This window comes from Ostrinia nubilalis, chromosome 24, assembly GCF_963855985.1.
Source record: "Ostrinia nubilalis chromosome 24, ilOstNubi1.1, whole genome shotgun sequence".
NCBI lineage: Eukaryota > Metazoa > Arthropoda > Insecta > Lepidoptera > Crambidae > Ostrinia > Ostrinia nubilalis.
Genome location: NC_087111.1, coordinates 8392086 through 8415691, shown reverse-complemented (window position 1 = coordinate 8415691; position 23606 = coordinate 8392086). Strand labels below are relative to the sequence as shown.

Here is a 23606-nt window from a genome sequence, read left to right as displayed (position 1 = left end):
AAAAAAGAGATTTTAGTATCATTCAAATAGTTTATTTATGCAAGTAGGCCCCCAAAGAGCACTCTTACAAGTCCCATCCTTACCACTTCTTGGGACAGTATATGGGTCAGTGCTGAGGAGAAATTTTTATGAGTTTTTAGAAACAGAATCGAACTCTTTCGGATCAGAATGGTTTTTTTACACTGTGGCACCTTACTTCGTCACAATAGGGACGAATTTGCAACAAAAATGTAGTCTAATGTGCTGTTGACTGTACAATCAGATCGACTGTATCATTGATGTATCACAGAATTACAGACTAATCCCACTTCTCATTACCACCACTGCAACTCCTGTACCGCCAGGATCTACAGTTTGGCATCCAATGAAACCCAACCAGTGAAGGTTAAGTAGTTCTGGAAGATAACTGACTGTTTTGGAGCTCAAAGGGAATTTCATCAGAAAAATATCAACTATCGTAATGAAATAGTCGTCATCGATCATGAGTAAGTTCGTGCTAAATGAAGTCCACCGCTGGACAAAGACATTCCCTGTGCATTTTCGCAACGAACATAGTTATAGTTGTATGGTCTAAATGAATACAGGAACAGTTCAAGGTATACGAGTATTTTAGAATACTTACGGCTAGGATCGGTGGCTGGGCCCGAATCATATGAGCCTCCCGGACCAGGCAGCATGCAGAGAGGCGGCGCGAAACCGGGCTCACAGTGGCAGTGACCTGGATACAAAAAAAGTAAAACAAATATTTCGCTCGTATTCACAAACATTACTATGAGGTTTCACAATGCGTGTGGACGCACAGGGTGACACACGCAGCCATTCACAGAGCTCTATTCAACGCTGTGCGTTCGCTTTGCTGCTTCATTTAAGCGAATTAACCACACTTTACTCTTGGAAAAGTTATACGCGTGTGGAATTAGAGGTAATGTGCTGGACTTAATGGAATCTTACCTAAATAACAGACAGCAAGTAACGTGTATAAGTAGAATCTGTCCTAAGTAGAGAATACAATCCCGAGCATGTTTTTCAATCCCGGGATTACGGGATTTTTGATAGGTAATCCCGGGATCCCGGGACTATCCCGGGATCAGCCTTATGTGGGAATTGGGTTATAATAAAAAAAACTTAAGTAGTGTTAGTTGATATGATATGTCTATGTGATATCCACGAACTCCTCCATTTTCAAACAGGCTCATTTCACGTCTGATACTATTTGTCAAGCCCGATTCACTTTGTAGTTGTACTTCAGGATATGGGCATTTCATACTCTTATCAATTTCCATCTGCAACTTTTCCTTTAGTGTCAAATTCAATTGGGGTTGGGAGGTTTGTGGTGTCAGCTCGTTACCTTGTGATCCTGACCTTTCCTCCTCTTCCGTGTCATCTCGTCCATGAAGTATTTAAACAACACTTTTTATTTGCTTCCTCACTAGTCTACGAAAAATATATTATTATGGCCGTACCTGTATAGTCCGTATCCGTATCGTACCTTTGGTTTGTTTTTTATCGTAATTATAATTTTATGCTAAGGAATAATCTATGCAAGATCAAACGGATCGTAGAATGCAAAATAGACCTGTTTATATCAATCCCGAAAATACCGGGATTAGCCAGGTACAGTCCCGGGATTTTCGGGATCAGAAAACAGTCCGGATCCCGAGATCCCGGGAATCGGGATCCCGGGATTGTATTCTCTAGTCCTAAGTCATTAACAGACAAACGCTATTTCTCAAAAAGAAGACATGTTGCATATGGTGTACCTCAAGGCAGTATTCTCGGACCACTACTGTTTCTGGTATATGTGAACGACTTACCAAAAATATCCCCATATCCTATGACATTGTTTGCAGACGACAGCACTATATTATTCATGAAAAATGATGATGTAGACTCGCTTAAATCGGAAATCGTAAAAACTCTAAAAGACATAGTAAACTGGCTGACACTGAATAATATTAATATAAATTTAGATAAGACAAATTTAATGACATTTAAAAATCATTCGAATTCAACTAACATTGACATTCTATTTGACAGTAAAAAGATTAATGAAACTGACACCACAAAATTTTTAGGCATTTGGTTAGACAATAACTTAACCTGGAAGACTCACATTGATGTTATTTGTAAAAAACTAAACCAGTACTCTTACGCCCTATACAAACTATCTAAAGTAGTGAGCCAGTCCACAGTGTTAATCGCCTACCATGCATACGTCTCATCGACTATCCGCTATGGTATTATATTTTGGGGAAACTCCACTGATAGAGACGTCGCTTTCAGAGCACAAAAGAAATGCGTAAGAGCAGTTTGTCAACTTAAACCTAGAGACAGATGTAAGCCCCATTTTAAATCATTGAATTTGTTAACTCTTCCATCAATATATATAGAGGAAATATGTTTATTCGTTCGTAAAAACCCAAGTATGTTTCCTACTCATAACAGCAAACGTCACAAAAACAGGATATGCGCACAAATCCACAAAACGACTCTTTTTACGAAAAATATTTCAGGAATGGCACCCCGTATTTATAATAAACTGCCACAGGGTATAAGAAATAAGGAGGACTTATTCTCGTTCAGGGAATGTCTTCATAAGTTGTTGGTAGATAAGGCGTATTATTCGATTAGCGAATTCCTCCTGGACAGTTTCATGTGTTTGTAATGTATGTAGTCCAAATCTAATACTTTTGACATACCAAGTACAATGTAGTTGACATTATATAGGTAATTTTAGTATTTTTAATTTATTATTTTTGAATTGACATTAATGTAATTATTGACCCTGAGTTGTCTGACATTCGTTTTTATAAATGTGAATTATATTTTGTTAATGAATCTAAATGACAATTACAGTAATAATTTTGCATGCCTAAAGGTGGAAGATGGAGATACCTACTTGAAAAATTGTAACACCTACTGATGTAAACCCATTTTCGCAAAATAAATGATTTGATTTTGATTTGATTTGAATACAGGCGTTTCTCTCTCTGCCTTTCTTCAATAAATTCTTTGACTGATGCTCAAATTAAAAATCCTCCAAGTTGGTCTTTTAAAGTTAAAATTTTCATTTAGCTTATGTAAAAGCAAAATAAATATAGTTTTTACAACTTAAAATATTTTCCAATACCATTTATCAACACCATTTCAACATGCATCTCTTTTGTTTTTGTACTACACTCGGCATCAAATAAATCGCACCTCCCGCGACAAGTACTTATCAAACGTATGCATCCCCACTTTCCACCAACATTGGTACTATTTGAAAGCCTAGTTGTAAACTTCATTTCATTAAAGGAAAGGTTTTTACCCCAAAAATGTGTCTTTACAAGGATCCAGAGTCACTTCTTCAAAAAAATAGGTAGTTACGCTATAGCCATTTTTTATGACTATAAAACTGTTAAGTTGGGATTAATCGCTATCCATCTGTTAAAGAGGACACATGAGATCTTTATTTGGTTTTATAACCATAAAAATTGGTCTAATTGATCCCAGAGGTGAGCCCAAAGTGAGGTCTATTTTCAAGTCACATTTATGGTATATGTTCATCATTTATTTAGAAATGAAATGTATTTTTCTTTAAGGATATTTATTGGGCTTTCAAATAACACCAATATTGTTGGGGTACCATGATTGTGTCAGAAGAAAATCTTTAAAGTTCGCGTCGCGGAAGGTGCGGTTTAATTGATGTTGAGTGTAGTTGATCTGGCAATAAATATTTTTAGTTTGATTTTTCATTTTTCACAAGTCAGTTTACCTTCTGAGTTACAGATGCCGTGTCCCGAGCAGTTGGATGGACAGACGGTGCCGTCGCGCGCCGCTAACGAGTCTCGTACCGATTGAACGCTAACACACTTTTGGTTCAGGCACATCTGGGGGAAAGAACATGGAATGGTTATGCTATTAGTTATGTAAAATGTCAGACAATAAGGAAGTTGACGAATAATCACAATATTCTAAAAAACAATTCAGTTTCAGAAAAAAAGTTTCTTTAAAATCAATAAAAAATTGGTTACAGTTGGCGAACAAGTGATATAATAGGTTTTAATTGCTCAAAATTATACAGAGGAATCATGTTTTCATATCATACACGTGTTGACTAGCAGTGTCAACTATCCAACCTTCGAATTATTTATGTAACACTGTTTCCGCCCCGTGAGTTTGCCTGCGTAAATAAATAAGGAAAGGAATGAAATATGATTTATGAAAAAGGACCACTAAGTTGATGATTATGTAAAAGATAAAAATTTTTAGAATGTTTAACTGCCTAGCTCGCATCAATATTTAAAAGTATGTATATTTTAAAGACTGTAAGCCCTTGAAAAAGAGGCTGAAAATAGTAACTGAGTTTCTTGCGCTGCTTCTTCTCAACACTGGCCAATTTATTGTCCTGAAGCAGTGGTAGGTTTAATACTGGGATATGTGAAAGTGATTTTTAAAAGCCTATTTGAAAAATAAAATGAGTTTTATTTATTCTTACCTTATCGTCTCCGCACTTGGCACCGTCAGGCACCATACCGGGGTCCACATCGCTGAGCCCCAGATCTATGATGGCGGTGCGACAAGGAATTATTTTGCCTGCAACAAATAAACATTATTCTTTCTTTCTTTACGTAACATAAGACACATTAGTTGCGTTTAATCACTAACTAATTGCGTTTAATCGCGGTTGGGAGAGGGGACGCGCATTCCACGGACCGGCAAACTTAGCGCGAACGGGTAGTACTTGCTCGTGAATCCCTTGTGGATTAAACCCGCCGCCGCGCATGTCTTGTTTTCGATGCCTACTCGGGGAGATGAGCAGGCCTGCTAGTATCTACATATTATTTATCATAACTCACCATTATTATTGATGAACACTGCATGCAACTGAGCCACGGATTCCATCCCGAAGGCGCTCGTTTAGATGCCAGCAACGTAACATCCCGCAGAGTTTAATGGTCGCAGATTGTTTGGCGTAACGCGCAACTTTCCATAGTAATTCATGTAGATTGTGTGTGTATAACTCACCATTATTATTGATGAACACTGCATGCAACTGAGCTACGGATTCCATCCCAAATTCTAATCGCTCGTTGAGGTGTCTACAGTGCAATATTCCGCACAGCGCGTCTTGCTCAGAACAGGCGCGAAAGGCCTGCCGCGTGCTTTGGTAGCCGCAGTTACACCGATCACGGTACTGTGCCGATGCGATAGGGCTGACCGCTACAAGAAGCTACAATGTCGCTATCTAGCGCACCACACGCATATTTTACCATAGCGATTTTTTTTACAATTTTCGCTCGTGAATCCCTCGTGGATTAAACCCGCGAGTACGCCGCGCGTGTTTTGTTTTCGACGCCTTTGCGAGATAAACAGGCCTGCTAGTATACATGTAAAGTCCGGTCGCCGTGCAGATAGAATTTCGTCCAATGACCCCAAGCTATCCATCCTTATCCCTCCCGCGTAATTATATTGCTGTCGCACTTGCACACTCACTGCGGCGGCCCGTCGCAAATTCGCTCGGCGACCGTACTTTATTATTAATCATTACTCACCATTATTATTGATAAAGACTGCATGTAACTGAGCTACGGATTCCATGCCAAATTCTAATCGCTCGTTGAGGTGTCGACAATGCAACATTCCGCACAGCGCGTCCTGCTCGGCGCAGGCGCGGAAAACCTGCCTCGTACGCAGGTAGCCGCAGTTTCCGTTCCTGGTGGGGTCAAAACAAAATGTTAGGTTGCTGTGTAAAGCCCGGTCTGTGAGCACGTAGAATTTTGTCCAATGACCCCAAGCTACCCATCCTTGTCGCTCGCGCGTAATTATATTGCTGTCGCGCTCGCTCACTCACTGCGGGCGCGCGTCGCACAGTCGCGACAGCAACATAATTACGCGCGAGCGATAAGGATGGGTAGCTTGGGGTCATTGGACAAAATTCTACGTGCTCGCAGACCGGGCTTTAGTAATAGTAGACAGAATATCACATCCGAAACTATAAGGAATGGAAAAAAATACAAGATATTTTAAGGCCGATTTTGGTAAAAAAAAGAAAACTGCAACTTTGGTTAATTGACACAATCCAATCATCAATAATTCCAAGATACTACCTATTTAAAAACACTTCATTGTAGCTTAAACTTTTAGATCTCATCACTTTACAAAAACTTATTCATGGTGGTTTGAATTGTCCCAACCTACTTCAACAAATTAACCTGACTGTTCCATATCACATCCCTAGACATCCCTTGACTAGTAACTTCAACTTACCTCATTGTAAGACTAACCTGGGGAAGTATGCTCCCCTACATCGGTGTATGCAAACATACAACGATTTAAAAGATAGCGACATCGACATCTTTCATGATTGCGTGCACTCATTTAAGAAGAAATGTTTGGATAAGTGGAATGTAATTTAACTATTAATCTAATTTAACATGATCTTTTAGTATTGTACTTTCGGTCGTCAAGTTTTTATTTTGTATGTAAGCTGTATTTACCTATAAAGACACATCTTTTGGTCTTGTCAACATTGCATGCATTACTTGTTTATGTAAAGTTGTGTTGTTGGTAGATCTTTGTCAATAAATATAATAAATAAAATAAAATAAAATAATAAATTAAAATTATATTTTAGGGGTTTGAAATTATTAAACTGAAGTTATTCATTTCCTTGCCTTACAAAATCTAAAAAAAGTGCATTAAATCAATTGATTAGTGTTATCAACTGCCCTATTTGATATCGATTTTCTAACCTCAGATGTTGAAATTAAAACAATCTGTCTTTATTGATATTGATAATTGTAACAGGAAGGCGCTGGACACAGGTCGCTACCAATCCATCAAAATGGAAATCATTGAGGGAGGCCTATGTTCAGCAGTGAACGTCCTATGGCTGAACTGATGATGATGATGATGATGATGATGAATTGATCAATATTTTATCGTTGTATCAAATGCTAGGCTAAAGCAGAGTAAATACAAATGAGTAGGTCATCTTCATAGAAACGCACGGGCGCGGTTTACGTATATTGGCGCGCTCACATACAAACCGCGCTCGGTGCGTTTCTATGATGATGACCTACTCATTTGTATTTACTCTGGCTAAAGCCAACCAAACAGTACTCACTTGGTCCCGTTAACGTTGTTTCTGGTGTAACACTTCTCGTGCGAATTCTCTCCCGTTGTACCCCACAGGAGTCTGCACTGGTCCGTGTGAGATCTACAGGATCCTCGCACGCAGTATGCCTATAAATAAGTAAATTATGTGAGTAAAATAGGCATTTATTTATTTTTCTACTACCTAGTTTGCTCTTTTGCTGGACTCTGCTCTGTGGGGAACTTCTGTGCCCCCAGATAATATATGCTCGGATTCATGGCCATACCTTTGTTTTTTAAGTTTTTTTTCTTTAAGATTTCTGTTAATTAATTATTTTTTGTTTAAAGCGAAACGTTTGTCAGGAAAATTGAACTCTGAGTCGCTAAGAATGCTTCTGTTTTCATATTTTCTGCTTTGTTGCAAGTGTTTTTATTTCATTTGTTTTGTTTGCTTTCTTATTTTGCTTTGTTACGACCAGCGGCTCGCGACCTAATTAATAATTATTTTAGTAAACTGAGGATAGCGCTGTGGGCTACGTTACTAATAATTTGTCATGTATTTATCTATCTTAATTATGTTGTTTTATAGTTGTTTGCTCTTCCCTAATAAAATAAAATAAAATAAAAAATACCTGTTCGTTCCCGCAAGGCGTGGAGTCCATCTTGAACACGTCAGCGGGACAGAACTCAGAGTGTCCCGTGCAGTACTCCGCTAAGTCGCATTCCCTTTCTGCTGCGCGGCACACCGTCCCCGCCGATTTGGGACGACACGTCTGGGACAAGGATGATAAATAAAGTTAAAGCCCGGTCTGTGAGCACGTACGGTACGGTACGGTACGGTAGTACGGATCTGAGACGTGGTCGCTTACTATGGGCCTCATAAGACAAACGTCAGTAATCGGTACTGCGCCGAAGCCATAGGGCTGACTTCGGTAAAATGATGTGTGACGTGAAGTGCCAAACTGTAGAAAATGGCGGAGGAAATACATGATTTAGCATGAATTATCATGAATAATATTAACTACTTATTTACCTCTCAGTGTCTTCAGGCAACTTAAAAAAGTACATTCTGTGTTTTTATTATTATTTAGGCAGTTAAATACTGCACAGTATTTAGTACACCATTTGCTATATTTTTTTCAATCATACACAAGAATACGCGTGCGTGAGTCAATGTTCGCTCGTATGCGAGGCCTTGTCGAATAGTATCCTGTAAGGTGCCATCGTGCGTGTTTTGTTTTCGATGTAAACTCGCGGAGATGAACAGGCCTGGTAGTAATTTCTAACTGACTTCTGTAGCACTGGTTACCTCGTAGCATTGGGATTCGTGGTGGATGTAGCGTTGCGTAGTGTAGCACTGATTCGTAGAGCTCTGCTAGCGTTCTCGTAGCACTGTAGTGCGTCGTAGCTACTTTTGAGTTGATCTCGATTCTCGATCATAACTCCCCGGCAAGGGAAAGGTTCTTTCGACCTTTCTCTTACTGTCTGTACTACGTACCTCGAGGTCACAACACGCGCCCGTAGCACACGTAGCGTTGCTCCGTAGCATGCAAGAGTCGTCGCAGCAAGCGCGGCAGGCGGCCGGCGCCCGTAAACCACAGTCGCACTGCTCGCCCGGCTCTACGAATCCATTGCCGCACGTCGGCGAGTCGAACAGACGCTTCGGCTTGTTGCTGTGGAGAATAACCGCATATTTGATACCAAGCCGTGTGCTAAAAAAGCAGATAAATTGCTATGGGTAGTTCAATATGACCACCCCAATAGGGTCTTACACCTTTTTTTGAAATATGTTGTAAATCAATCCTAAGGTTATAATGAACCAGTGGAATTTTAATTTTTAAAAGCCTATAAATGACTTAAAAACTTGAGTGTAAATATGATTTTGACTTTTCGCGCGGCAACGCTAGCCGCCATACTGACTCGGCTCGTGACGTCACTCCGTTAGTTTCTTTAACTTTACTTTAACTTTCTGCTTTCAAAAAATCATCTTCCATTACGCCATTTTAATAAAATAAAACTTAAAAGTCCATTAACGTGATATTATCACAAACAAATTCAATATTTTACACATAAATCAAGCCAAAATCTACTTGTTTACTAACGGAGTGACGTCCCTGCGGATTCATCATGGCGGATGGCGTTTTAGACATTTGAAGAACAGATTAAAAAGATGTGTTTTTAAAAGTGAATTTAAAAATTCTATTTGCACTTTTATGTAAAAACATCAACGTTAGTTTTTATGAAATCAATTAAAGACATGCATTTTTATATTTTTTCTTACATGGAGTAAAATACCCTATTCTTCCGTGGATGACGTAAGAGGAACGCCTCAGGAAAATTACAGGATCATACTCCTGCAGTGGAGACTAAATGACCTGGAGACCTAGGATGCGCTCCACGATAAACTTCTATCGAGGCATTTTATCGATTTTGCAAGATAAGCCTAAGTCGTTAAGATTTTGTCATGTCGTGCATCCAAACCCGGCAGATAAATAATGATTTGAGACCAAGAGAAACCAGAATAATGCTGTCTTTTAGAAAATTAAGCATTGGAATTTTTATCGTATTTGTTCGTTATGCATTGGAATTTTTATCTCAATATAAGTATTTGCCAATGAGGGTTTTCGTGTATGAAAAATCCGCTAGATGGCGGGACGGGGATGTGGGGTCTGACTGCTGCGTGATTGGTGGATTTTGACATATCTGTCAATGTCATGTCAAAAATAACCAATCATGCAGGATTTGGATTTCGCGTCTACGTATTGCCATCTGGCGGATTTTTCATACGCAAAAACCCTCATTACAGTTTCTATTGGCACGGAAATAGTAATTTAAACAAACTCACCGCAAGCAATAATCCATCCCTCTCTCAAACGCCAGCGCCAACGACTTCAAACTGCAAGACGACCAGTGTATCGGCATAACAGACGTACTGGACGGGCTCATAATACACTTATCATCGGGACACTCGCAGTCTTGTTCCGTATCGTGCTCCATCCCGAAGTTGTGTCCCATTTCGTGGGCTATCGTCGTGGCTACTAGCCCGATGACTTCTGAATGGTTGGTGGCGACCCCGCCGGAAAACTCGTAGGTACAGATGGGACCTTTTAGGGCTTTGCCTACTACGCCTTCGCGGAATTTCTGGCGGCTGGAATAGGAAAATATAGTTTTAGCGATGATGAGGGCTATGCTCGGGGTTTCTTTACGAGATCGAATCAGAAACGAGGAGATCCGTAAACGAACTAAAGTCGCTGACATAGCCCGACGGATTAGCAAGCTGAAGTGGCAATGGGCAGGGCACATAGTACGCAGAACTGACGGCCGATGGGGCAGCAAGGTTCTGGAATGGAGGCCGCGTACCGGAAAACGCAGCGTGGGACGTCCACCCACAAGGTGGACCGACGACCTGATAAATGTAGCAGGAAGGCGCTGGATGCAGGCCACTACCAACCGTGCGATGTGGAAGTCATTGGGGAGGCCTATGTTCAGCAGTGGACGTCCTGTGGCTGAAATGATGATGATAACAGCAAACGTCATCAGATGATGATGTTAGTAGTGGCAATGTTGACGATATGGTTATTTTAAAGACGATTTAGTAAGAAATAATGAGGATGACATGACATCTCGTCCGATTACTTATTGGTTATATGGTTCTGAACCAAGTCCAGTCCACTTTATCATTGTGAAAATGGACAGAGTTTTAAACATTATTTATTTGCAATCTCATGACGTCACTAGCCACGTATAATACGCATGCTATGGCGTATGATGTCACGCTCAGCTAATTCAATTAATTCAGAATCGCATGTAATTTTTTTTTATATATTTTTACAGGTCGGCTAAGGCCCAGAACACACGGTGAAACGCAATTGCAACGAAACTGCAGACCACACATGACACGACCAGTTTGAAACCGGTTTGAAATGGTCGCGTCATGTGTGGTCTCTCAACGGAATCTATGGCAGAAACTTAGATGCAACTCAAAAGTAACTAGAAGTTTCAATTTCGTTGCAATTGCGTTTCACCGTGTGTTCTGGGCCTAAGACTTAATTAAGTAAATTGTTTAAGATAGATAGATAGATAAAACGTTTATTTGCATAACAGAAACACACATTACAAACAGAAAGTACCAAAAGTAGGACAAAATAGTACCCTCAGGACAATATGACATGGTATGGTAAGACAGAAATAAAAAGAAAAAAAAATCATTATGACATACAATATAGGTACACACTTTATACAGAAATGTGTGTCGCAGCAATGCAAAACGGCAATAGCTCAGTAATTGCATTTAACTATGCATATTTCTTGTTATTCATTTAATTACAACTATTGCTTCGATGTCAATTTGCCATTAAAATTCGGGAAGGCGTTCGCGCCTGGATATTTAAAGAAGATCCGCGTTGTCATTCAGTATATCAGAGAGTAGCGTGATACAGGCGGTTCACGTAGCGTAGGAAGTTGTTGAGCGTATCGTCGCCATTCTATACCAGCTGTATCGTCAGACTTCGTCCATATCATCAGCATTAGTGGTGGGTACACTAAGAGTGATGTGAAAAGACTTACGTGATCAAATGCGCGTTGTCGTTGGGTCTATCGGACAGAAGCGTGAACCGTCTGTAGCGTAGGAAGTTGTTGAGCGTATCGTCGCCATTCTCCACTAGTTGGATCTCGTCGCGCTCCGTCCATATCACCAGCAGATATTAAATCAGTGAGTATATTAGAGTGACGTTACTTACGTGATCAAGTGCGCGTTGTCGTTCGGTATATCGGACAGTAGCGTGAACCGCCTGTAGCGTAGGAAGTTGTTAAGCGTATCGTCGCTATTCTCCACTAGTTGTATTTCGTCGCGCTCCGTCCATATCACCAGCAGATATTAAATCAGTGAGTATATTAGAGTGACGTCACTTACGTGATCAAATGCGCGTTGTCGTTAGGTATATCGGACAGCAGCGTGAACCGCCTGTAGCGTAGGAAGTTGTTGAGCGTATCGTCGCCATTCTCCACTAGTTGGATCTCGTCGCGCTCCGTCCATATCACCACCCCTACTAGGGCGATGAAGATGTTGAGTGGTGAGTACACCTGGAATGATGAAACAAAGATAGGTCAAGTGTTAATTTTGTGTGGGTACGAAAACTGTGGAAGAAAAAGTGTCACTTGGTGAGCGATATCTCAAAAAATTTCGTTTAAGGTAAACTAGGCTTGGTAGGTTAAATTAAACGTACGCCTGTGGCCTAATTCACGTATTTTGACAGTCAAGATCTCGCTGACGTTCAGAAGTCGTCCCATTGAAAAAGAGTTCTAAATCCGTATTCACAAGGGTCATTTTGATAGAACGATTACTCGATAGGATCGCAATTCGGCTATTTGTTGTCATTGAAGTTTTGTTACGTCGTCCCATTGAAAAACTGTTCTAAATCCGTATTTACAAGGGTCATTTTGATAGAACGATTACTCGATAGGATCGCAACTCAGTGTTTTGTTGTCGTTGAAGTTTAGTTACGTGAATAAGGCTACTGGAGTGTACCCGGAACGATCTATATTGAACCCTATATTGAATAAGAATCATTTGTGATCTCGAGATCTATGCAGAGTGCAAAATAAGTGGGTTTACACTAAGAGATGGAACAAGTGTCCACGATAGTGACCTGTGTACTATCATGAGTTTACGTTAGGTGCGTTTGCTAGCGAGTGCGTCAAAAAATCCTATGAAGATTTTAGTTCTTGAAAGTAGCCGCTAGGGGCGCTGTAAGATATTAGATTTCTAACAATGAAACCTGACTCCGAAGTTGGCTACGCTAACGATAGATCGTGCCATCCACGAAGACGCGCCCCACCATTCTTCCGCTAATGTTTGAGTGTTATCGGTACACGCTAAATCATCCACACACACGCACACTACAATAATGACGCTCGGATTGCTCGGATCAAACTCCCCGCACCCCGCGCTTCCCTCGACCAAAAATTGGTGGGGCGCGTCTTCGTGGATGAAACGATCTATACCCTGTGGTTTACTTCAAACTCACCGAGTTGATGATATTGGCCACGTCCTTGAGCTGATGATGAACAGTCTCCACGCTCTCCCCATTGGCTTGGAATTCCCGGTGGTCCGAAACCAGCACCAATTCAACATAGCGGGACAGTTTGTTCGCGTTGAACGGTCCTCTTACTTGGGTGTCTTCTGCTTCTCTTTTGTACTGAAATAGAATCGAAAAGTTTATTTCTTCCCAAAGACTCAGGCCAGTAGAATAAGAATTGAAAGATTTAATTCCTACAAAAGATTTTGTTGTTTTAATGGCTATAACGATTTAATCACAAACGATGCTTGCTTAAGTGAAGCAGCAAATGGAACAAACAGCGTTGAATAGAGCTCTGTGATTGGTTCGTGGTGCGTCCACGAGCACTGTGAGACCTCATAGTAATGTTTGTGAATACGTGCGTTAATTTGGTTTTTACCCCGCCGCAGTTGTGTTTAAAAAATGGTGGGCGCCCCCAAAAGGAGCATTTTTGCGGTTTTACGGTTATATCTCGTAAAGGACTTACAGTATCAAAAACTAATCTTCGTAAGAGTTGTAGGCTATTTAATCCTGCATAGAATAAGACCAAATTCATGTTTTTTGGACTACTTGTCCTCATGCTAATGGTCAACAAAGTAGAATGTATTTTACGTGATAACAATCCAGTGTGAACATAAACTTACGCGACTGCCCCTACTCCGTTCTGCGCTTTTCTCTTCTGTGTACTTCTTTAACAATTGAGGGTCATAGGTCTTGTTCTTCGTCACGCCACCCTCGTACCCGCAGCGATGGTTGGTCTTCAAGTCCGAATGATCGAACAAGTAGTGGGGGGACTGGATGTCATTGCCTAAAAACAATAAGCAAGTCAAAAACATTGGCAGAAAAGAAACAATCAAAACTTTTAATTAGGTATGTTGCAAGAACATTTTTAACGTTTTTTTAACAATAGGTTTTGTCATTGAAATGTTTTACACATATTGAGCGTACTCCAAAAAGTATTTTAATTAAATCTGATAATTTATGTTCAAACACTAACACTAAATGCCCACACAGGAATATTGGGTCCTGCTATTATAGTAAAAGATGACAATGAAAAGGATTTTATTGATGAAACATTTTACTAAGGTTGTTCTTTATCATCATCAAAAGCCCTTTACAGCCCACTGCTGGTCTATGAGCCTCTTCCACTTTAGTGGGAGGTTTTGCCATAATTTCCACGCTTAGCAGACGGGTTATTCTTAGGCCGGCAATACACGGACCGCTTGAAGCAGTCAGGGTCGACAGCTTCAAGCTGCGACTGCACAGTGAACTGCAGAGTTCTATGGACGCACATACACGAACCGCTCGAGCAGTTGCAACTGATTCGGGCGGTCAAGCAGTCGCCAGCCATACACTGACTGCTCGAGCTGTCGACAGCTCTCGCGCAGTTACCTCCGCCCACTTTCTTCATTCCACGGCGCGCGCGCTTGTAATTTGTTGAGCAGTTAATACCAACTGCTCGAGCAGTTATCACTGGCAGCTTCAAGCTGTTGACTCTTGTTCTATTTTTTCTTTTTTCTTTTTGTTACAAATAAAGTTTTTCTTATCTTATCTTGACTGCAAGAGCGGTCTGTGTATGTTAATCACTGACTAACTGCTCGAGCTGTCCATGTATTGCCGGCCTTAGCAGTGAAATATCAAGTGCGGCTCAATACATCCATTAATTTTAAAGAACCCTTGGAAGTCTTTGGCGCCTTGAGCCCTTGTTAAGACTGTACTGATATTGGAATGGACCAATGAAAGGTAGAGACTAACCTTTTTCAGGCTGGATGTAATAAATATTGTCTCCATCAGAGATGACACCCCTCAGCCCTCGGCAGGTGGAAACTGCTACTCTTGAGTGCGGCTTGCCTCGCACTGTGCCGGTGTACTGGCATAGATCTATGTCCTGGAAAGAATTAGGTAAAAATGTGAATCAAGAAGAGAATATAGATGTTACAGTCAAAACTCATAATCGGTCAATACCACTTTTAACTGCAAAAAACAGTCAAAAGTTATATTGACCAAGAGCATCAGTCAAAACCACTCCTGACTGATTTTTGCGGTCAAAAGTGGTTTTGAACGATTATGAGTTTTAACTGTAACATAGATACCACATTCATTCATCGAGACGTGTTCTCCATTCAAGAAATTATTTATTTACTCCACCTTTCTTTGATTTTTTTTTTGGACTTTTGATATGACCGACCCATTGTTTGCCACTTTAAAATGGTGCATTTTTGGACTCATCTCAGATTAGTGTTCGTTCGTTTGAGAAATCTTTATGTTGATATGAAATGTATTGTAACAGGCTTAAACTTATAACAACGTAGTTGTATACAGGTACACAAGAACATACTGATAAGGGGTCATAACCCCAAGACTATTTGCTATTAATAGCAATCGCAGTGATTGGATGAAACGTGAATGAAACGGTTCCCTTCCGTGCTACTAGGCCCCCCGATTGAATTGGGTGAAGGACTTTAGGGTCAGTCAACGAACACATTGCGTAGGCGATGTTGTAATGAACCTGAACTAAAATAACTCACAAATACCTTTTCGTACTTGTAGTAACAGTATAGCTAGCTAGTGATAATTGATTATTATCAATTGATCAATAGATCGATTAAGCTCTAACCACATAAATCTATTTTGAAATATCGCTGTCGATTATATCGAATTATCGATCTTTGTTTTAAGATAAACAATTGATGATATCGATTAAGAATCGATTAGGTACCTACATAATTAGTTATTTATGGGTAACTTGAACAGTTGAACAATCGATTAACCAAAACAAAATCAACGTTTTTTATTCAATATTAAAGCCCTTTTCAGTGATTTTAAACACGTCCCAAATAGCTTACCCCACTTCGGGACAACATAAATACTTATGGCTGTTGCTGAGAAGAAGTGGCGGAAGAAACTCAGCCAGCATTCACTCTGTGAGCTTTCTATAAATCGTTTCATCCACGAAGATGCGCCCCACCAATTTTTGGTCGAGGGATGCGCGGGATGCGGCCGATGCGGGGAGTTTGATCCGAGCAATCCGACCGTCATTATTGTAGTGTGCGTGTGGATAATTTAACGTGTACCGATAATACTCATACATTTGCGGAAGAATGGTGGGACGCGACTTCGTGTATGAAACGATCTATCAAGCACATATTCTTCTCACCTTCTTCTTAGGTTTGTGAACAACAGTCTTCCCGTTCTTCTGGTACCGGACTACATGGTCATCGGGAATAAGGTCCTCGTTCAACCGCAGATCCAGGATGTACTCCACGCCTTCTTTGATCTGGACTCGTATGCTGACGTCTGAATGATGCGCACCGCTCTGGAAGTTGTGTAAACATGTTATTAGTACGGGCGATAGCACGTCAAGTTACACAGCGGCGTCTAATCTCGTTGAATTAGAGGCTATTTTGCAACAAAAATGTAATGTGATCTGATGTTGTTGCTGTACAAACAAGTATTATCGCAGAAGCTTAGGAACAGAACAAAGAGCATGTTTTAATTGATTACGAGACTCTACTTTTCAATCGACAGTCGACAGAGCGCTATCAAAGGCACATGATTTTTCTTTACTCATTTGTCAGATCAGGTCTACCCTCTACTAAAGGATTGCCACACTGTCGGTCAGGGCAACGGTCAGCTGTCCGGGCAATAATTTGTCAGTGGTCATGACAATATGTCAGCAGCGGTGCGGTATGCGTTTTTTGCTCATGCCCGCACGGTCAGATCACATCGCAAATGTATAATAGATAGAGACCGACAAATGATGCGGACTGCGTTTACTTTGCCATGGCATATGTTTTGCGTATGAATGTCATTTGGCTGATATTATGATGATGAATGATGTGATCATCTCAAACTTACCGTATCACGAGTCGTGGAAATTTCTCGTTTTGTTCTACCATGATGTACAATCGGCTGAACTATCCTATGCCGACTGAACTCTGTGCTTGGACTACCTGCAACAAGTAAAAATACTTTTAGAACATATTACAGACAACATGCATGCAATAAAGATTTGAGTATTGAGTATTGAAAACATAATACCATACATAACATAGTCAAAATTTAGCAAGTTAAATGGGTTTTTTTAAACTCTATCGCCCATATTCACAAACGATACCTGCTTAAGTGAAGCAGCAAATCGGATGCACAGCGTTGAATTTAGAGCGATGATGAGCGAATGATTTTGCTAGATGACTGATTTGTACAACTTTTTTGCTACTTTAAACTTCATTGTTTTAAACATATCTCGCAAATTGTTTCGCTCTACATTTACTTCCTTAATATTAGAAAGTGAATTTGTTATGCTTTCACGTACAACGATAAAACCAATGTCTATGAAATTTTAATTAGCTCCCTTATCGTATAATGTTGATGATTATGCGCTACAGAAGCTGCACTAAAATAATAAAGCCAGTGAAGGTTTGAAAATATTTAATTAAAACAATCTTCTTCATTTAGTTAGCGAAACCTTATTCTTCAATTCAATTCTCCAATAACATCCAAGAAACTTAAATATACCTACAACATTTTAAGCTCTATCGAATTGCTACACAGATTCCTTATAAAGAATTTCTTATAATATTATAAAAAAATACTTATAATAAAAACCACATAAGGCCTGGGATCCATCAAAGCGAGAAGAGGGGTGATGTAGAGAGGAGATGTGTTTGAACAACCAATTATGGGAATGGAAATCATTGGTTGTTCAAACATCTCATTTCCTCTTCGCTTGGTGGAAAACGGACCTAATATGAAAATGTTATACAAAAGATTTTGCGCATTTCAGTTTGGTACATCTGTAAAATCTTGAACAACTAAACAATATGTTTGCAAAACAAATTACAATGTATGTATGACTCATGTGAGCATTGGTAAATATTCGTAATTAGCATTACAAAGCAGTGTACTTGGTAAGTATGTATGAGTACTACGTCTACGACACATCATGCTTAGCTGTGGCAAGATATTATGAAAAAAAGATTGGTCAATCCTTACAAAACAAAACAAGAAAGTAGGTAATAAGAAAGGCCACCAGATATTTGATTTTAATTTAAGACAAATTACCCTGACAAAAAAACGAGCTTTTATTATGAAAAAAATATGCTGGTCAAGTATACTCCACTGAACCTAAGAAACAGTCATGCTTGAGCTTTTGATTACATTTTACTTTATGGACTGACTGAGAGTGACAATATGGGGAAACAGAAGTAAAAAATCTCATTGTTTATGTAATAATTGTCTATGTGTGCTCATAATATTATTATACTGAGTGGAGACCGGAGACCATTATGGTGCCTTTCTTTAGTGTATAATTAGAAATAAGTACTTATATTCTCTCTCAGTCTCATTTCGGTACAAACAAACGTCATTTTCTGTCTTCATTAAGCACTGTTACGTGTAAGTGTTCCTAGGCTAATTCAGTAATGTCTTACACCTCTTATAACTGTATTAAACCACCATAATAGCCACAAATTGCTACAAATTCGCGGTATAATACGTATCGTACAGGTTTCCGCATCAACCGGACAATGCGACCAATTGGACGGTATGGATCGTAAAATATCAAGTGACGTAGCTATCAAGAACAGCTATGATCGATCGATATGGAAGTATCGATATGATATGAAGCTAAAAATAAACCAAGGCATCCATAATAATCGTTCATAGTCATACAAATGTCATAAATGCGAAAGTAATGTAATTTTATCTGTAATATCTGTTTAACTGTCAAGCTTAAACCACCCGGTTTAGGACCCAGAGAAAAATAATAAGATCTACGTGGCCACCCCAGAGTGGTCTGGTGTTAGGGCGGAATTTTGGGCTACTGATTTGAAGATGATAGTACTCACTCAAAACTTTCAGGTTTAGAATACTAGATAAGTTCCATCTATCTTAATGTATGTACCTAGAAGAAAATAGGTAATAACTTGAAACAAGTGTAGATACGTACATAACGTATAAAATACTCGCCACAGGTATAACGTTATTCCTACACTGGACATCACTACGACAGTTAAGCCTAGGCGTTGCCTAGATGTGGATCAATGACCCGTCTTTATTGCCTTATGAAATAGGTGATAACCATAACATCTGGGTTCTGTACACACGACACCTTTTTCCGTTGTAACAAAGTGCTATTTTGTACCAAACATTTTCTGGACACTGTTCAGTGTATGAACATAACATACGTAACTTATTCGCCACCAAAATATGGTGGTTTATTGACATTTGTGATGATTTGTGTCTGGTGTTTAAAGTTTATGGGAGTTTTTATTACTCATTGGACTAATTCTGAGTAATCTGTTCACGTTCCTAAAAGTGTTAAGAATATTTTTAACTGTATAAAACGTTTAGTTTTTCCATACGAGTCTTTATATGTTGGTAAATGTATAGTACTTATTAACCATAAATTTCACAACTTTATAGGCAAGTGAAGGCGACATCTGACGATAAAATTGTTGCCAAATAGCTACAAAATGATGCCATTGTGTTTTAACTTTATGTGCCGTTATAAAATAAACTGCAAATGGCATTTCACCTTTTAGTACCTACATTAGATAAATAAAATAAAGTTTTTATTTTTTTAAATAAAACAGCCCCCCTAGACAAAACGCACTTTTTGATCGAATCGAAAATCGAATCCGTCAAAACTCCATACAAAAAAGGGGCTTTTCGACCACTTTTCGACTGGTTTGCGATTATAATTTGCACTTTGTCTAGACCCACAGGACCGTTATCCATACTGATCTTAGTAACTTTACTCGTATTATAAATGAGGAAGTAACTCTGATTGTCTATCTCTATGTTACCTTTTTCACAGTAAAACACTGAACCGATTTTGATGCATTTTGTATTATGTAGAGAGATAGTTTTGTCCGGTTTTTGGAGGACACGCGTACAACAACACAAATTAATTTAGGCTGGGTTGCGTTGCACTATCTTACTTTAACTTTGACTAACGTCAAAAATCACACACAAATCCACACAAAAAGCACCAGTTACCGTCAAAGTTATAGTCAAACTTAGATGGTGCAACTCAACCTTAGAAATACAAGTTTTAACCCTAGTTCAGGCTGAAAAAAAAAACAATGACCCATGCAAACTCTAATTAATATTAATTACTTGAGTGTCCTGAAAACCATCAAAACAACCCAATTTTCGAGCGTGTTTGTATAAAGCCTAACATAAAACAAAGAACAAAAGGCCCATGGGGGTTGTGTCAGATTACAGTCTCATCATGATGGCGCATTTCGCGAGTACAATGACCTAAGCCCGGCCTTGCACGACCTAAATTAAAGTAGGTATCCGGTAACAAAGAAGTTATTATATTAAATTACTGAGACACGAACAACGACAATTTTGCCAAAGGAGCTTCAAATCAACTTCAAATGATATATTTTTCGCAATATTAAGCTTTAGAATACATTTGTCACCAACCCCTACTCTTCCCGCGGGTGTCGTAAGAGGCGACTTAGGGACTACACATCAAACAGAGAATGGGCAGCAGCGCTCTCTGAAAAACATCAATCTTTTAAACTGCGATCTCCAACCCGCCTGCCAAGCGTGGAGATTATGGCAAAACCCTCCACTATAGTGGAGGAGGCTCATAGTCCAGCAGTGGACTGTAAAGGGCTGTTGATGAAGCTTTTGAAAAGCGCTTTAAAGCTTTACTTGTGGCTCTACGACTGCTTAAGGTCAGTAATGTGGTGTGGGCCAGTGCTAACAAGAAGTAGCGCAAGAAACGTAAAGCTAAATCAATTTTGATTAATTTCAGTATGGAAATAAAAGGGACTACATCTGACACGTCATGTCTTACGTCATGACATCTACCTGCATGCCATATTTCAGCCCGATCCGTCCAGTGGTTTGGGCTGTGCGTTGATAGATCACTATGTTAGTCAGTCAGTCAGACAGTCAACTTTGAGTTTTATGTATTTAGATAAATCTTAAAGGGTTCAAATAGGGGATGTTTGCATAGGAAACCCATGAATACCCATGTTAGGGATATTAAAACTCATAACAGGAAAGTGTTTATAATCGCGAGACGCGCGCGCTATAAATGACTATGAAAGATCGAAATCCATCTACTATCAGAATCTACTAGTTCATTCATATTGTCTCCTTTATAACTTTGTATAAGACTATTGTTGTATTTACTATTTTTAGTCCAAACCTCCCGCTTAGTAATCTCAAGTTTTTGTGTGGCCCATTTAAAAAAGATATTAATAGGTTATGGCATGTGCGATGATGCGAACCATCTTTGCTGATTCATAAAACATTGTAAAACTGAATGAAGAATGTGTAAAAGGGCTTAACTCTCGTTATAGTTCTTGCAACTCACGAAGGCGAGTGAGCTTTACTTGTGTGTGTATACGTGTACAATTGTACATGCACATAACGATAGTGTAGTGTCTATCAAATCTTTTGAAAAACAAACAGAAGGAACCACCACACATGTAAAGCTCACTCGCATTCGTGAATTGCAACAACTATAACTTATCTTGAAGAGAGTCTAAAAGGACTCAATTCTCTTTAATTGGTCCTTTATTAGATCAAGTACCTTTCACTGGACCTACATCAAACGTCTGATATGCAGATAATAAATGGTTTCAATTAAAACGGCAATAAATTGAATCGAGCGAGATAAATCAATTGAAAACGGTAACGATATGATACAACAGCGTTATGTAGGTACTGACTACCACACCCCCACACGCAAATTCGCAATAGATACAGACGATGGCACATCAAGGTAAATGTTGGCATTTTATGCAGTTCTAATAAGAGCGATTTTGCTACATAAATGTACATTTTGATATGCAGTCGACATTCACAACAGCAAAAACTTTTTCGCACTTCACGAGTCACGACTTTATTCAGACGACTTACAGATGAAGAATGGATACTTCATAGCAAAGTTGTACTTGTTTATTTAAATGGCCATTTGCATACATTTTTCTAGTTACGCCAGCAGAACCAGTTGCATATTTCATAGAACAGGAATAAAGAGAAAATCTTAACAAGTGTTCTTACAAAACCTAGCTAGTGCGAATGACAGAGCGCAGAAAATATAGTTTGTAGAATAACGCATGTTAAAATGTTTTATATCTATCAAAAGATTATAATAATTATTAACAATAAAATTACTACAATTAGCACGTGAAATAATGTCAAACACAATGCTCAAACACTGTTTATTATGGGTGTGCCTCAGGGATCACTATTGGGCCTTTCAGTTTTAAATAAACATAAATTAACTGCTTTTTTCTGCGAAAGAGCTATTAGGAGATAAGTAATGTTATAATTTTGTTGAGATGATCATTGATGTTCAAGAAAAAAAGATGTTTTGTTGTCTCACAACAAGACAATGTTTGTCACATTGAGACGTGTCATATTTAGAGGTCCACAATTTTTTTAAATCTTGGTCGTTTAGTGTCGTTAATTTTCTAAAGTAAGTTCTTTTACTTGAGTAAAAAGCGCATCAAATCAACCAGCTCGGTCCTGTAAAGAAGCGCAGCCTTAGGCCTTATTTGTAATATTATCTCGCGTAACTGTATCTTAAGACCAGATGCTGTAACGGGACCAACCTGATTACTGTGAGCCTCAACTGATTACGGACTAAAAAGGATCAACCTGTTTTCTACACTTCGTTATGGTTTAAGATAAGCGAATGAAAGTTGAAAGCGTTTAGAGAAATTCGTCTAAAATCTTTTGTCTAACTTCTCTGGATATTTTTGGTCAAAAGATACTTGCAGAATCATATCTGAATAGTACCAAATAGCATCAATAAGCTCAGTGATCATTTGAATGAGAAAGCATCTTATAAATAAATGTAAGTCCACCCTAATGCCCTCTATAACTCGACATCTCCATAACAAACTGTCCCCTACTCCGTGACGGTAAAACCCTTTGTCCTCTTTTGATGGCCAACCAACCTTGACCGGTAGCCAGACCTGATTCAAACGAATGAGAACCTTCTGGTGTTGTTATTAAGGATACCTGGGGTGCAAATGCTAATTGAGATGCCATGGGGTCATGCGGAGGGTCGTTGACGCATGGGCTTAGTTTGCGTACGATTATTTTGGGTGCTCGGAATTGAAAAGGACTACATACTTAGTAGCAGGACAAAAGCTTCTTAAACCAAATTTATGGGTATTGCAGAATATCCCTTGTGATAGGAGAAATAGAGATGTATTTAGCAATTTATTATAATTTTTGTTACCTTCCTTTTATCTTGAAACTGGGAATTATTATTTACAATAATTTGAAGTAGGTATTCATCACATGTTTGTCATATAGGGTCATCATCACGAATAAATGTGAGCTAATTTATTTATGAAAATCCCCGCAAAACAGGAAAACTCATTCAGGAATGCCAGGATAAATGATAAAAGAAATAAATACTAATTGCTATAATTATTGTGGAATTGTAATACAATACATGTTTATAGGAAGTAAATTATAACGATA

At 39.1% G+C, this 23606-nt stretch overlaps 1 protein-coding gene across 1 annotated transcript in view; it reads right to left on the bottom strand.

Moving 5' to 3' along the window:
* LOC135083784 (disintegrin and metalloproteinase domain-containing protein 12) overlaps nucleotides 1-23606 on the bottom strand; it is a 94494-nt gene that overhangs the window by 5414 nt on the left and 65474 nt on the right. Inside the window, exons 2-15 of the mRNA XM_063978533.1 lie at nucleotides 16995-17089; nucleotides 16294-16452; nucleotides 14892-15024; nucleotides 13781-13944; nucleotides 13107-13277; nucleotides 11993-12162; nucleotides 9926-10228; nucleotides 8579-8753; nucleotides 7713-7853; nucleotides 7112-7230; nucleotides 5538-5698; nucleotides 4481-4578; nucleotides 3758-3872; nucleotides 623-718 (exon numbers count right to left, since the gene is read on the bottom strand). Coding sequence (XP_063834603.1) covers nucleotides 623-718; nucleotides 3758-3872; nucleotides 4481-4578; nucleotides 5538-5698; nucleotides 7112-7230; nucleotides 7713-7853; nucleotides 8579-8753; nucleotides 9926-10228; nucleotides 11993-12162; nucleotides 13107-13277; nucleotides 13781-13944; nucleotides 14892-15024; nucleotides 16294-16452; nucleotides 16995-17089 — 2100 coding nt within the window. The remainder of the gene's footprint in view (nucleotides 1-622; nucleotides 719-3757; nucleotides 3873-4480; nucleotides 4579-5537; nucleotides 5699-7111; nucleotides 7231-7712; nucleotides 7854-8578; nucleotides 8754-9925; nucleotides 10229-11992; nucleotides 12163-13106; nucleotides 13278-13780; nucleotides 13945-14891; nucleotides 15025-16293; nucleotides 16453-16994; nucleotides 17090-23606) is intronic.